This window comes from Carcharodon carcharias, chromosome 4 (genome assembly GCF_017639515.1).
Source record: "Carcharodon carcharias isolate sCarCar2 chromosome 4, sCarCar2.pri, whole genome shotgun sequence".
Lineage (NCBI taxonomy): Eukaryota > Metazoa > Chordata > Chondrichthyes > Lamniformes > Lamnidae > Carcharodon > Carcharodon carcharias.
In genome coordinates this window covers 202,519,470-202,532,932 of record NC_054470.1, presented here as the reverse complement: position 1 = coordinate 202,532,932, position 13,463 = coordinate 202,519,470, and the positions used below count along the sequence as shown (strand labels likewise).

Sequence of the window (13,463 nt, the reverse complement as noted above, 5' to 3'; positions counted from 1 at the left end):
TTTAATTTTACACACCAATCTCTTATGTGGGACTTTGTCAAAAGCCTTCTGAAAATCTAAATAAACCACATCCACTGGCTCCCCCTCATCAACTCTACTCGTTACATCCTCGAAAAATTCCAGATTTGTCAAGCATGATTTCCCTTTCATAAATCCATGCTGACTCTGTCTGATTCTGCCACTGTTTTCTACGTGCTCAGATATTAAATCTTTTATAATGGACTCTAGAATTTTCCCCACTACCAACGTCAGGCTGACTGGTCTATAATTCCCTGTTTTCTCTCTACCTCTCTTTTTAAATAGTGGGGTTATATTAGCTACCCTCCAATCTGTAGGAACTGTTCCAGGGCCTATAGAATCTCAGAAGATGACCATCAATGTATTCACTATTTCTAGGGCCACTTCCTTAATTACTCTGGGATGTAGATTATCAGGCCCTGGGGATTTATCTGCCTTCAATCCCATCAATTTCCCCAACACCATTTCCCTACTAATACTGATTTCTTTCAGTTCCTCCCTCTCACTAAACCATGTGTTCCCCAATTTGTTTTGTTATGTTATTAGTGTCCTCCTTTGTGAAGACAGAACCAAAGTATGTGTTTAGTTGGTCAGCCATTTCTTTGTTCCCCATTATAAATTTCCCTGTTTCTGACTGTAAGGGTCCAACATTTGTCTTCATCAATCTTTTTATCTTCACGTACCTTTTTTTTTAAAAGTCTGCCATTGTTCATCAGCTGTCTTTTCTGTTAAACTCCTTCCCTGTTCCACTCCAGCCAACCCTGCCCTCATTCCTTTGTAATCACCCTTATTTAAGTTTAGCACAGTTGTTTCTGACCCAGGTTTCTCACTCTCAAACTGAATGCTAAATTCTACCATGTTATGGTCACTGTTTCCCAGGGGATCTTTTACTGTGAGATCATTTATTAAACCTGCCTCATTAAACACTACCAGATCCAAAATAGCCTGATCCCTGGTTGGATCCACAACTATTGTTCTAGGAAAATGTCCCAAAAGGAGCACTAGAGGAGCCCACAGTTCAAAAAGAGTGCAAGAGAAGCTGGGAGTTTAAGAAGAGCACAAGGAGAGCAGACCTGTGTGAGAAGGGCAGTGGTGGTAGGAGATAAAAACCAGGGCATAAAGCCCCCTCAACCTGTTTCTATCTGTCAGAGCTGAAGTGTGATGTCACAGGAAAATGGGTTGGTGATTGGTAGGTATCTCTTCAGTGTCTCTTTTGATTGACCAAGTGGTTTAAATCAGAAGATGTTATTACAGCTGAAGAGTACAGTTAAGAAATTCACTCCAAATATTTAACATCCAGATTAATGAATTACATAGAATAGAGACGGCTGGGTAGGTGATGTGCTGCAGCTCTAGTATGTGGGAGCTGGTGGGTGCTGAGGAACCTCAACTCAAAGCTGATAGCTGCTGAGCTGGAGCCCGAGCTGCAGACACTGTGACACATCAAGGAGGGTGAGAGTTACCTGGACAGTGTTTCAGGAGATAGTCACACCCCTTAGATTAATTACATCAAATTTGGTCTGTGGTCAGGGACAGGAGGATGTGACAGTGAGTAAGGCAGATATGGGGATCCAGAATTTATCTTTGGAAGAGTCTCAGCCATGCCCTTGCCCAGTAGGTACGAGGTTCTTGCTCCCAGCGTGGGTGGGGGCACAGACTCCACAGGAGGATGAGTGAACTGACCACAGCAACATGGTACAGAGCACCATTCAAGTGGGGGGAGAAAAGAGAAATGTAGCAATAGGGGATAGTATAGTTAGGGGGATAGATATTGTTCTCTGTAGCAAATACAGAGAGTCCCAAAGGCTGTGTTGCCCACTTGGTGCCAAGGTTAAGGACATCTCTTCTGGGCTGGAGAGGAACTTGGAGTGGGAGGGGGAGGATCCCGTTGTCGTGGTCCATGTAGGTACCAAAGACATAGGTAGGACTATGAAAGAGGTTCTGCTGAGGGACTACGAGCAGCTCCGGGCTAAATTAAAAAGCAGAACCAGAAAGGTAATAATCTCCAGATTACTACCTGAGCCACGTGCAAATTGGTGTAGGTCAATAAGATTAGAGAGGTAAATGTGTAACTCAAAGATTGATGTGGGAGAAATTGGTTCTGATTCATGGGGCACTGGCACCAGCACCGGGGAAGGAGAGAGCTGTTCCGCTGGGACAGGCTTCATTTGAACCTTGCTGGGACCGGTGAACAGGGCAAATTGTATAACTAGGACTTTAAACTAATTAGTGGGGGCGATGGTTCAATTGAAGGGAAGTTTAAAACATCAAAAAGAAGTGAGAGAGCAAAGGTGCAGGATAGTGAAGAGGCGAACGATGATCAAAGTGTAACAGGAAGGGGCAGAAAATATAAGCAGAAGAGTACAGCAGAAATTAGAAACAGAATGAGCAACAATGGTAAAAGGCTTAAAGCTCTTATCTGAATGTAGGCAGCATTTGTAACAAGGTAGATGAGAAATAAATGGATATGAGTTGATATTACAGAGACATGGTTGCAGGGTGACCAAGGCTGGGAACTCAGTATTCAAGGGTATTCAATGTTCTAGAAAAATAGGCGAAAAGGAAAAGGAGGCGGGATAGCTTTGTTAATAAAGGAAGGTATCAGTGAGGTGGTGAGTAGCAATGGTTCGTGATGTGGAATCAGTTTAGGTGGAAATAAGGAATAGCAAGGGGGAGAAGTGAAGGGTGGGAGTCATGCATAGGTCCCTGAAGAGTTGTCTCACTATAGGACAAAGTGTAGGAAATAATGGGGGTGTGTAAGAAGGGCACTACAATTGTCATGGCTGATTTTAATCTGCATATTGACTGGACAAATCAGATTGGCAGGGGTAACATGGAAGACAAATTTGTAGAGGGCATCAGGGATTGTTTCTTAGAGCAATATGTTGCAGAACCTACCTAGGAACAGGCTGTTTTAGATCTAGTAACGTGTAATGAGGTGGGATTAACAAGAGATATTGTAGTTAAGGATCCTCTGGGGGTTAGTGATCACAACATGGTTGAATTTCAAATACAGTTTGAGTGTGAGCAAATCGGATCTCAAACCAGTGTCTTCAACTTAAATAAGGGCAATTACAGAGGTTATGAAGGTCTAAAGCAGGCTGGGAAAATAGACAAAGGGGAAGGTCAGTGGATGAGCAGTGGCAGATATTTAAGCAGATATTTCATAACACTCAGCAAAACTTTATCCCGGTGAAAAAGAAAGACTTGATGAGAAGGATGAACCACCCGTGGTTAACAAAGGTGGTCAAGGAGAGTATCCAATCAAAAACTAAGACATACAAAGCAGCAAAAACTAATTGTAGGCCAGAGGATTGGGATTTTCTTAGGAACCAACAGTGGATGTCTAAAAAGCTAATAAAGAGGGAGATAATTGATTATGAAAGTAAATTGGCAAGAAATATAAAAACAAACAGCAAGAACCTCTATGGGTATATAAAAATAAATGTTGTGGCTAAAGTGAGCGTGGAGGATGTGACTGGAGCATTGATAATGGGGAATAGGCAATTTAAACCAATATTTTACATCAGTCTTCATGGTAGAGGACACTATAAACACCCCAAAGATATCAGATAAGCAAGGAGCTAATGGGAGGAAAGATCTTGTAACAGTCTCTATCACAAGGGACAAAGTATTTGACAAACTAATGGAACTAAAGTAGACAAGTCACCAGGACCTGATGACCTGCATCCAAGGGTTTTAAAGGAAGTGGCTGCAGAGATAGTGGAGGCATTGTTGAAATATTCCAGAACTCACTGGATTCTGGGAGGAACCCAGGGGATTGGAAAATTGCTAATGTGATGCCTCAGTTCAAGAAGAGAGGAAAATAAAATCAGGAAACTATAGGCTAGTCAGCCTAACACCTGTCATTGGGAAAATGCTAGATTCCATTATTAAGGAAGAAATAGCAGAACATTTAGAAAAGCTTAACACAATCAAACAGAGCCAGCATGGTTTTCTGAAAGGGAAATGATGTTTGACAAATTTGCTAAAGTTCTTTGAGGATATAACAAACAGAGTTGTTAAAGGGGAACCAGTAGATGTAGTGTATTTGGATTTCCAGAAGGCATTCAATAAGGTGCCACATAAAAGGGTACTGCACAAGTTAGAAGCTTACGGTATTGGGGGTAATGTATGAGCATGGATTGAGGATTGGTTAACACACAGAAGACAGGGTTGGGATTAATGGATCTTTTTCAGGTTGGAAAGATGTAACCAGTGGAGTGCAACCCCCAGACCCAGTGGCTGTCCCAGTGCAACCCCCAGACCCAGTGGCTGTCCCAGTGTAACTCCCAGACCCAGTGGCTGTCCCAGTGCAACCCCCAGACCCAGTGCCTGTCCCAGTGTAACTCCCAGACCCAGTGGCTGTCCCAGTGCAACCCCCAGACACAGTGCCTCTCCCAGTGTAACCCCCAGACCCAGTGGCTGTCCCAGTGTAACCCCCAGACCCAGTGCCTGTCCCAGTGTAACCCCCAGACCCAGTGGCTGTCCCAGTGTAACCCCCAGACCCAGTGGCTGTCCCAGTGTAACCCCCAGACCCAGTGGCTGTCCCAGTGTAACCCCCAGACCCAGTGCCTGTCCCAGTGCAACCCCCAGACCCAGTGCCTGTCCCAGTGTAACCCCCAGACCCAGTGGCTGTCCCAGTGCAACCCCCAGACCCAGTGCCTGTCCCAGTGTAACCCCCAGACCCAGTGCCTCTCCCAGTGTAACCCCCAGACCCAGTGCCTGTCCCAGTGTAACCCCCAGACCCAGTGGCTGTCCCAGTGTAACCCCCAGACCCAGTGGCTGTCCCAGTGTACCCCCAGACCCAGTGGCTGTCCCAGTGTAACCCCCAGACCCAGTGGCTGTCCCAGTGTAACCCCCAGACCCAGTGCCTGTCCCAGTGTAACCCCCAGACCCAGTGCCTGTCCCAGTGTAACCCCCAGACCCAGTGGCTGTCGCAGTGTAACCCCCAGACCCAGTGGCTGTCCCAGTGTAACCCCCAGACCCAGTGCCTGTCCCAGTGTAACCCCCAGACCCAGTGCCTGTCCCAGTGCAACCCCCAGACCCAGTGCCTGTCCCAGTGTAACCCCCAGACCCAGTGGCTGTCCCAGTGTAACCCCCAGACCCAGTGGCTGTCCCAGTGTAACTCCCAGACCCAGTGCCTGTCCCAGTGTAACTCCCAGACCCAGTGCCTGTCCCAGTGCAACCCCCAGACCCAGTGCCTGTCCCAGTGTAACCCCCAGACCCAGTGGCTGTCCCAGTGTAACCCCCAGACCCAGTGGCTGTCCCAGTGTAACTCCCAGACCCAGTGCCTGTCCCAGTGTAACTCCCAGACCCAGTGGCTGTCCCAGTGTAACCCCCAGACCCAGTGCCTGTCCCAGTGTAACCCCCAGACCCAGTGCCTGTCCCAGTGCAACCCCCAGACCCAGTGGCTGTCCCAGTGTAACCCCCAGACCCAGTGGCTGTCCCAGTGTAACTCCCAGACCCAGTGCCTGTCCCAGTGTAACCCCCAGACCCAGTGCCTGTCCCAGTGTAACCCCCAGACCCAGTGCCTGTCCCAGTGCAACCCCCAGACCCAGTGGCTGTCCCAGTGTAACCCCCAGACCCAGTGGCTGTCCCAGTGTAACCCCCAGACCCAGTGGCTGTCCCAGTGTAACCCCCAGACCCAGTGCCTGTCCCAGTGTAACTCCCAGACCCAGTGCCTGTCCCAGTGTAACCCCCAGACCCAGTGGCTGTCCCAGTGTAACCCCCAGACCCAGTGCCTGTCCCAGTGTAACCCCCAGAACCAGTGCCTGTCCCAGTGTAACCGCCAGACCCAGTGCCTGTCCCAGTGTAACTCCCAGACCCAGTGCCTGTCCCAGTGTAACTCCCAGACCCAGTGCCTGTCCCAGTGTAACCCCCAGACCCAGTGCCTGTCCCAGTGTAACTCCCAGACCCAGTGGCTGTCCCAGTGTAACCCCCAGACCCAGTGCCTGTCCCAGTGTAACCCCCAGACCCAGTGGCTGTCCCAGTGCAACCCCCAGACCCAGTGCCTGTCCCAGTGCAACCCCCAGACCCAGTGGCTGTCCCAGTGTAACCCCCAGACCCAGTGGCTGTCCCAGTGTAACCCCCAGACCCAGTGCCTGTCCCAGTGCAACCCCCAGACCCAGTGGCTGTCCCAGTGTAACCCCCAGACCCAGTGGCTGTCCCGGTGCAACCCCCAGACCCAGTGCCTGTCCCAGTACAACCCCCAGACCCAGTGGCTGTCCCAGTGTAACCCCCAGACCCAGTGGCTGTCCCAGTGTAACTCCCAGACCCAGTGCCTGTCCCAGTGTAACCCCCAGACCCAGTGGCTGTCCCAGTGTAACCCCCAGACCCAGTGGCTGTCCCAGTGTAACTCCCAGACCCAGTGGCTGTCCCAGTGTAACCCCCAGACCCAGTGGCTGTCCCAGTGTAACCCCCAGACCCAGTGCCTGTCCCAGTGTAACCCCCAGACCCAGTGCCTGTCCCAGTGTAACTCCCAGACCCAGTGGCTGTCCCAGTGTAACTCCCAGACCCAGTGGCTGTCCCAGTGTAACCCCCAGACCCAGTGGCTGTCCCAGTGTAACCCCCAGACCCAGTGGCTGTCCCAGTGTAACCCCCAGACCCAGTGGCTGTCCCAGTGTAACTCCCAGACCCAGTGGCTGTCCCAGTGTAACTCCCAGACCCAGAGGGTGTCCCAGTGCAACCCCCAGACCCAGTGGCTGTCCCAGTGTAACCCCCAGACCCAGTGGCTGTCCCAGTGTAACTCCCAGACCCAGTGGCTGTCCCAGTGTAACTCCCAGACCCAGTGGCTGTCCCAGTGTAACTCCCAGACCCAGTGGCTCTCCCAGTGTAACCCCCAGACCCAGTGGCTGTCCCAGTGTAACTCCCAGACCCAGTGGCTGTCCCAGTGTAACTCCCAGACCCAGTGGCTGTCCCAGTGCAACCCCCAGACCCAGTGGCTGTCCCAGTGTAACTCCCAGACCCAGTGCCTGTCCCAGTGTAACTCCCAGACCCAGTGGCTGTCCCAGTGTAACTCCCAGACCCAGTGCCTGTCCCAGTGTAACTCCCAGACCCAGTGCCTGTCCCAGTGTAACTCCCAGACCCAGTGGCTGTCCCAGTGTAACTCCCAGACCCAGTGGCTGTCCCAGTGCAACCCCCAGACCCAGTGGCTGTCCCAGTGTAACCCCCAGACCCAGTGGCTGTCCCAGTGCAACCCCCAGACCCAGTGGCTGTCCCAGTGTAACCCCCAGACCCAGTGGCTGTCCCAGTGTAACCCCCAGACCCAGTGGCTGTCCCAGTGTAACCCCCAGACCCAGTGGCTGTCCCAGTGTAACCCCCAGACCCAGTGGCTGTCCCAGTGTAACCCCCAGACCCAGTGGCTGTCCCAGTGTAACTCCCAGACCCAGTGGCTGTCCCAGGGTAGCCCCCCCCCCCGACCCAGTGACTGTCCCATATTTAATATTGATTAGATGATTTTCAGTGATTGTGCTTTTCATTTTTCAGGTGAAGAACTGGACTTCCAAAGCTTGTAAACAAAACAACTGGACAATTCATGGCTATTGGTAAGAATGTCTTTTTTAATTAAATAGTTTACAGTCATATTGGGTATGGGGCTTGAATCTCAATGTCAGGCTGCGTTGTGGGTGGGAGGGTGGTGGGGGGAGTGTGTGATTGATTATGCTCTGAAATTACACATTGAGTTACATGGTAACCAAAGATGGTTTCCTGTTCTCTAAGTCCTACTTTGAACATTGCTGGTCAGTCATCTCAGTTCCAGACCATCACTGCAGGAGTTCCTCACATGCCAGAAACATTCACTCCCTCCACCACCGACACACAGTAGCAGCAGTGTGTACCATCTACAAGATGCACCGCAGGAATTCACCATGGCTCCTTAGACAGCACCTTCCAAACCCACGACCACTACCATCTAGAAGGACAAGGGCAGAAGGTACATGAACAGTCCCCCCTTGAACACTGTGCCCCGATCTAGCTTGTCCAGCTTCAGCACTGTGTCCTTTCTGGTCAGTCCCAGCTCAAACTCTGTGTCCAGCGTTGGTCAGTCACAACTTGAACACTGTGTCCAGCTGTGGACAGTCCCGCCTAGAACACTGTGCCCGGCCCCGGTCGGTCCCAGCCGCAGCACCGCGCCCGGCCCCGGTTAGTGAGACATTAAAGTGATTAAGTCTGTGGAGAGAAGAACAACAGGTCTGATTCCAAAGGTTCTGAAGGGTTAAAGACTGGAGAGATTGGTCCTATCGCCCCAGGGAAGAGGCATCTTCTCCTTGGATTTCAACGGTTACTCGATGCTGATAAAAAGGAGAAGGTTGCAGAGTTACCGGGATAGACCAGTGTTTGGGGTTAATTGGATAGCAGTAACAGAACCAGCACCAACTGGATGACCGAACAGCCAGCTCCTTGTGTGCTGTATGATGCTGAAGAAATTGTTCGTTAGATTTATTACTCAAAACAGTGGGAGTGAACAGGTGACAAACGACAGACAGGATGGTAGAAGGCATACAAATGGCAGATAAATCTTAATGCAGAAATAATTTCACAGAATCACAGAATTGTTAGGATGCTGGAGGCCATTCGGCCCTTCACGTCTGTGCCATCTCTCCAAATGAGCAACTCATGTACTGTCGCTCTCCCCCCTTCTCCCTGTAATCCTGCACATTCTCCCTTTTTAGACATCAGTCTAATTCGCTTTTGAATGCTTCAATTGAATCTGCCTCCCCCACACTCTCAGACAGAGCCTTCCAAACCCTAGCCACTCACTGTTTTTCCTCATGTCACTATTGCTTCTTTTACTAATCACCTTTAATCTGTGCCTCTGGTTCTCGATCCTTGCACCAATGGGAACAGTTTCTCCCTATCTAGTCTGTCCAGACCCTTCATTATTTTGAAAACTTCTGTCAAATCTCCTCTCAACCTTCTCTTCTCCAAGGAAAACAGTCCCAACTTCTCCAATCTATCTTCATAACCAAAGCTTCCTCATCCCTGGAACCATCCTCATAAATCTTTTCTGCCCTCTCTCTAATCACAGAATCACAGAATTGTTACGGGGTAGAAGGAGGCCATTTGGCCCATCTTGTCTGCTCCAGCCCTCTGAGCATTTTAACTTGGTGCCAATCTCCTGCCTTTTCCCCATAACCCTGCGAATTATTTCTATTCAAATAATCATCTAATGCCCTCTTGAATGCCTCGATTGAACCTCCCCCACCATACTTCCAGGCCGTGCATTCCAAACCTGAACCACTCGTGTGAATAAGTTCTTTCTCACCTCGCATTTGCTTCTTTTGCAAAACGCTTTAAAACTGTGCCCCCTGGTTCTTGATCCATTTCCAAGTGGGAACAATTTCTCCCGATCTACTCTGTCCAGACCCCTCATGGTTTTGAAAACTTCTATCAAGTCTCCTCTCAGCCTTCTTCTCTCCAAGGAGAACAGTCCCAACCTCTTCAATCTTTCCTCATAGCTGAAGTTTCTCATCCCTGGAACCATTCTTGTAAAATTCTTCTGCACTCTCTCCAATGTGTTCACATCCTTCCTATAATGTGGCACCTAGAACTGTACACAATACATAGGAACAACATAAGAACTAGGAGCAGGAGTAGGCAGTTCAGCCCCTCGAGCCTGCCCCACCATTCATTACAATCATGGCTGATCTCATTTTGAACTCTACTCCAATTTCCCCCCCTCCCTCCATAACCTTTCAACCCGTTACTAATTAAATATCTATCCATCTCCTCCTTAAATTTATTCAGCATCCCGGCATCCACTGCACTCTGAGGTAGTGAATTCCACAGATTCACGACCATTTGAGAAAAGTAATTCCTCCTCATCTCTGATTTAAATCTACCACCCCTTAGCCTAAAACTATGGCCTCTCATTCTAGAATTCCCCACAAGGGGAAACATCCACTCCACGTCTCCTTTGTCTATCCCCTTTAGCATCTTATATACCTCAATTAGATCTCCTCTCATCCTTCTAAACTCTAGCGAGTATTGGCTTAAACTGCTCAATCCCTCCTCATAAAGAGACAAGCCCCACATCTCTGGAATCAACCTAGTGAACCTCCTCTGAACCACCTCCAATGCAACTATATCCTTCCTCAAGTAAGGATACTCCAATACTCCAGCTGAGGTCTAATCAATGTCTTATATAAGTTCATCATAACTTCCCTGCTCTTACACTCTATGCCCCTATTAATGAAGCCTAGAATACTGTATGCTTTAGAAACAACTCTTTCTACTTGTTCTGCCATCTTTAGTGACTTATGTACATATACACCCACGTCTCTCTGCTCCTGCACACCCTTTAGAATAGTATCCTTTATTTTATACTGTCTCTCCATGTTCTTTGTATCAAAGGGTATCACCTCACTTCTCTGCATTGAACTTCATCTGCCACCTACCTGCCCACTCCACCAATGTGTCAATGTCCTTTTGAAGTTCTACACTGTCCCCCTCACAGTTTACAATTCTCCCAAGTCTTGTGTTGTCCGCAAACTTTGAAATTGTCCCCTGCACACCAAGTTGTGAACCATTTATGTATATCAGGAAAAGCAAGAGTCTCAATACCGACCCTTGGGGAACTCCACTGCAAACCATCTTCCAGCCCAAAAAATACCCCCCATTAACCATTACTCTCTGTTTCCTATTCCTCAGCCAATTTTGTATTCACATCGCTAATGTCCCTTTTATTCCATGACCTATAACTTTCCTCACAAGGCTGTTGTGTGGCACTGTATCAAACGCCTTTTGGAAGTCCATATGCACCACATCAACAGTCTTTCCCTCATCAACAATCTCTGTTACCTCTTCAAAAAACTGCAGCAAGTTAGTTAGACACGATTTTCCTTTAAGAAATCCATGCTGACTCTTCCGAATCAATCCACACTTTTCCATGTGACTATTAATTCTATCCTGAATAATTATTTCTAAAAGTTTCCGCAGTACCGAGGTTAAACTGACTGGTCTGTAAGATCATAAGACATAGGAGCAGAAATTAGGCCAATCGGCCCATCGAGTCTGCTCCGCCATTCAATCATGGCTGATAAGTTTCTCAACCCCATTCTCCCGCCTTCTTCCCGTAACCTTTGATCCCCTTACCAATCAAGAACCTATCTTTCTCGGTCTTAAATACACTCAATCACCTGGCCTCCACAGCCTTCTGTGGCAGTGAATTCCACAGATTCACCACTCTCTGGCTAAAGAAGTTTCTCCTCATCTCTGTTCTAAAAGGTCTTCCCTTTACTCTGAGGCTGTGCCCTCGGGTCCTAGTCCGTCCTACTAATGGAAACATCTTCCCCACATCCACTCTATCCAGGCCTTTCAGTATTCTGTAAGTTTCAATCATATCCCCCCCTCATCCTTCTAATCTCCATCGAGTATAGACCTAGAGTCCTCAAACGTTCTTCATATGTTAAGCCTTTCATTCCTAGGATTGTTCTTGTGAACCTCCTCTGGACCCTCTCCAGGGCCAGAACATCCTTCCTGAGATAGGGGGCCCAAAATTGCTCACAATATTCTAAATGTGGTCTGACCAGAGCCTTATAAAGCCTCAGCAGCACATCCCTGCTTTTATATTCTAGTCTTCTCGAAATAAATGGCAACATTGCATTTGCCTTCCTAACTACTGACTCAACCTGCAAGTTAACCTTAAGAGAATCCTGGACTAGGACTCCCAAGTCCCTTTGCACTCTAGATTTCTGAATTCTCTCCCCATTTAGAAAATAGTCTATGCCTCTATTCTTCCTAGCAAAGTGCATGACCTCACACTTCCCCACGTTGTATTCCATCTGCCACTTCTTTGCCCATTCTCCTAACCTGTCCAAATCCTTCTGCAGCCTCCCCGCCTCCTCAATACTACCTGTCCCTCCACCTATCTTTGTATCATCTGCAAACTTAGCCAGGATGCCCTCAGTTCCTTCATCTAGATCATTAATGAATAAAGTGAAAAGTTGTGGTCCCAACACTGACCCCTGCAGAACTCCACTAGTCACCGGCCGCCATCCTGAGAAGGACCCCCTTATCCCCACTCTCTGCCTCCTGCCAGACAGCCAATCTTCTATCCATGCTAGTACCTTGCCCCTAACACCATGGGCTCTTATCTTACTGAGCAGCCTCCTGTGCGGCACCTTGTCAAAGGCCTTCTGGAAATTCAAGTAGATAACATCCATTGGCTCTCCTTTGTCTAACCTACTCATTACCTCCTCAAAGAATTCTAACAGATTTGTCAGGCATGACCTCCCCTTGATGAAACCATGCTGACTTTGCCCTATTTTGCCATGTACTTCCGAGTATTTTGAAATCTCATCCTTAATAATTGACTCTAAAATCTTACCAACAACTGAGATCAGGCTAATCGGCCTGTAATTTCCCGTCCTTTGCCTCACTCCCTTCCTAAACAGGGGGGTTACATTAGCGATTTTCCAGTCCTCTGGGACCCTCCCTGACTCCAGTGATTCCTGAAAGATCACCACTAACGCCTCCACTATCTCTTCAGCTATCTCCTTCAGAACTCTGGAGTGTAATCCATCTGGTCCAGGTGATTTATCCACCTTCAGACCTTTCAGTTTTCCTAGCACCTTTTCCTTGGTAATGACCACCATTCTCACCTCTGCCCCCCGACTCTCTTGAACTTTGGGGATGTCACTCATGTCTTCCACCGTGAAGACTGATGCAAGGTACCTATTCAGTTCTTCCACCATTTCTTTGTTCCCCACTACTACTTCTCCAGCATCATTTTCCAGCGGCCCAATGTCCACTTTTGCCTCTCTCTTACCCTTTATATATCTAAAAAACTCTTACAATCTTCTTTTATATTACTGGCTAGTTTACCTTCATATTTAATCTTCTCCCTCCTTATTTCTTTTTTAGTTGATCTCTGTTGGTCTTTGTAGGCTTCCCAATCCACTGGTTTCCCACTGCTCTTCGCCGCATTGTATGCTTTCTCTTTAGCTTTTATGCTGTCCCTCACTTCCCTTGTCAGCCATGGTTGCCTCGTCCTCCCTTTAGTATGCTTTTTCTTCCTAGGGATGAATTTTTGCTGTGTCTCCCAAATTACTCCCAGAAACTCCTACCATTGCTGTTCCACTGTCTTTCCTGCTAGGCTCATCTCCCAGTCAATTCTGGCCAGCTCCTCCCTCATGCCTCTGTAGTTGCCTTTATTCAATTGTAATACCGTTACATCTGATTCCAGCTTTTTCCTCTCAAATTGCAGGGTAAATTCTATCATATTATGGTCACTTCCTCCTAAGGGTTCCTTCACCTTAAGCTCCCTTATCAAATCTGTCCCATTACACATCACTAAATCTAGAATTGCCTGTTCCCTAGTGGCTCCACCACAAGCTGCTCCTAAAAGCCATCTCGTAGACATTCCACAAATTCCTTTTCTTGGGATCCACTACCAACCTGATTTTCCCAGTCTACCTGCATATTGAAATCCCCCATGATCA

General features: G+C 48.3%; 1 protein-coding gene across 1 annotated transcript in view; it reads left to right on the top strand.

The window, feature by feature from the left end:
• The window catches only part of LOC121276836 (ribonuclease MC-like), a 116,787-nt gene that overhangs the window by 47,532 nt on the left and 55,792 nt on the right, over positions 1–13,463 (top strand). Inside the window, exon 3 of the mRNA XM_041185380.1 lies at positions 7,507–7,565. Within this exon, the coding sequence (XP_041041314.1) occupies positions 7,507–7,565 (59 nt within the window). The remainder of the gene's footprint in view (positions 1–7,506; positions 7,566–13,463) is intronic.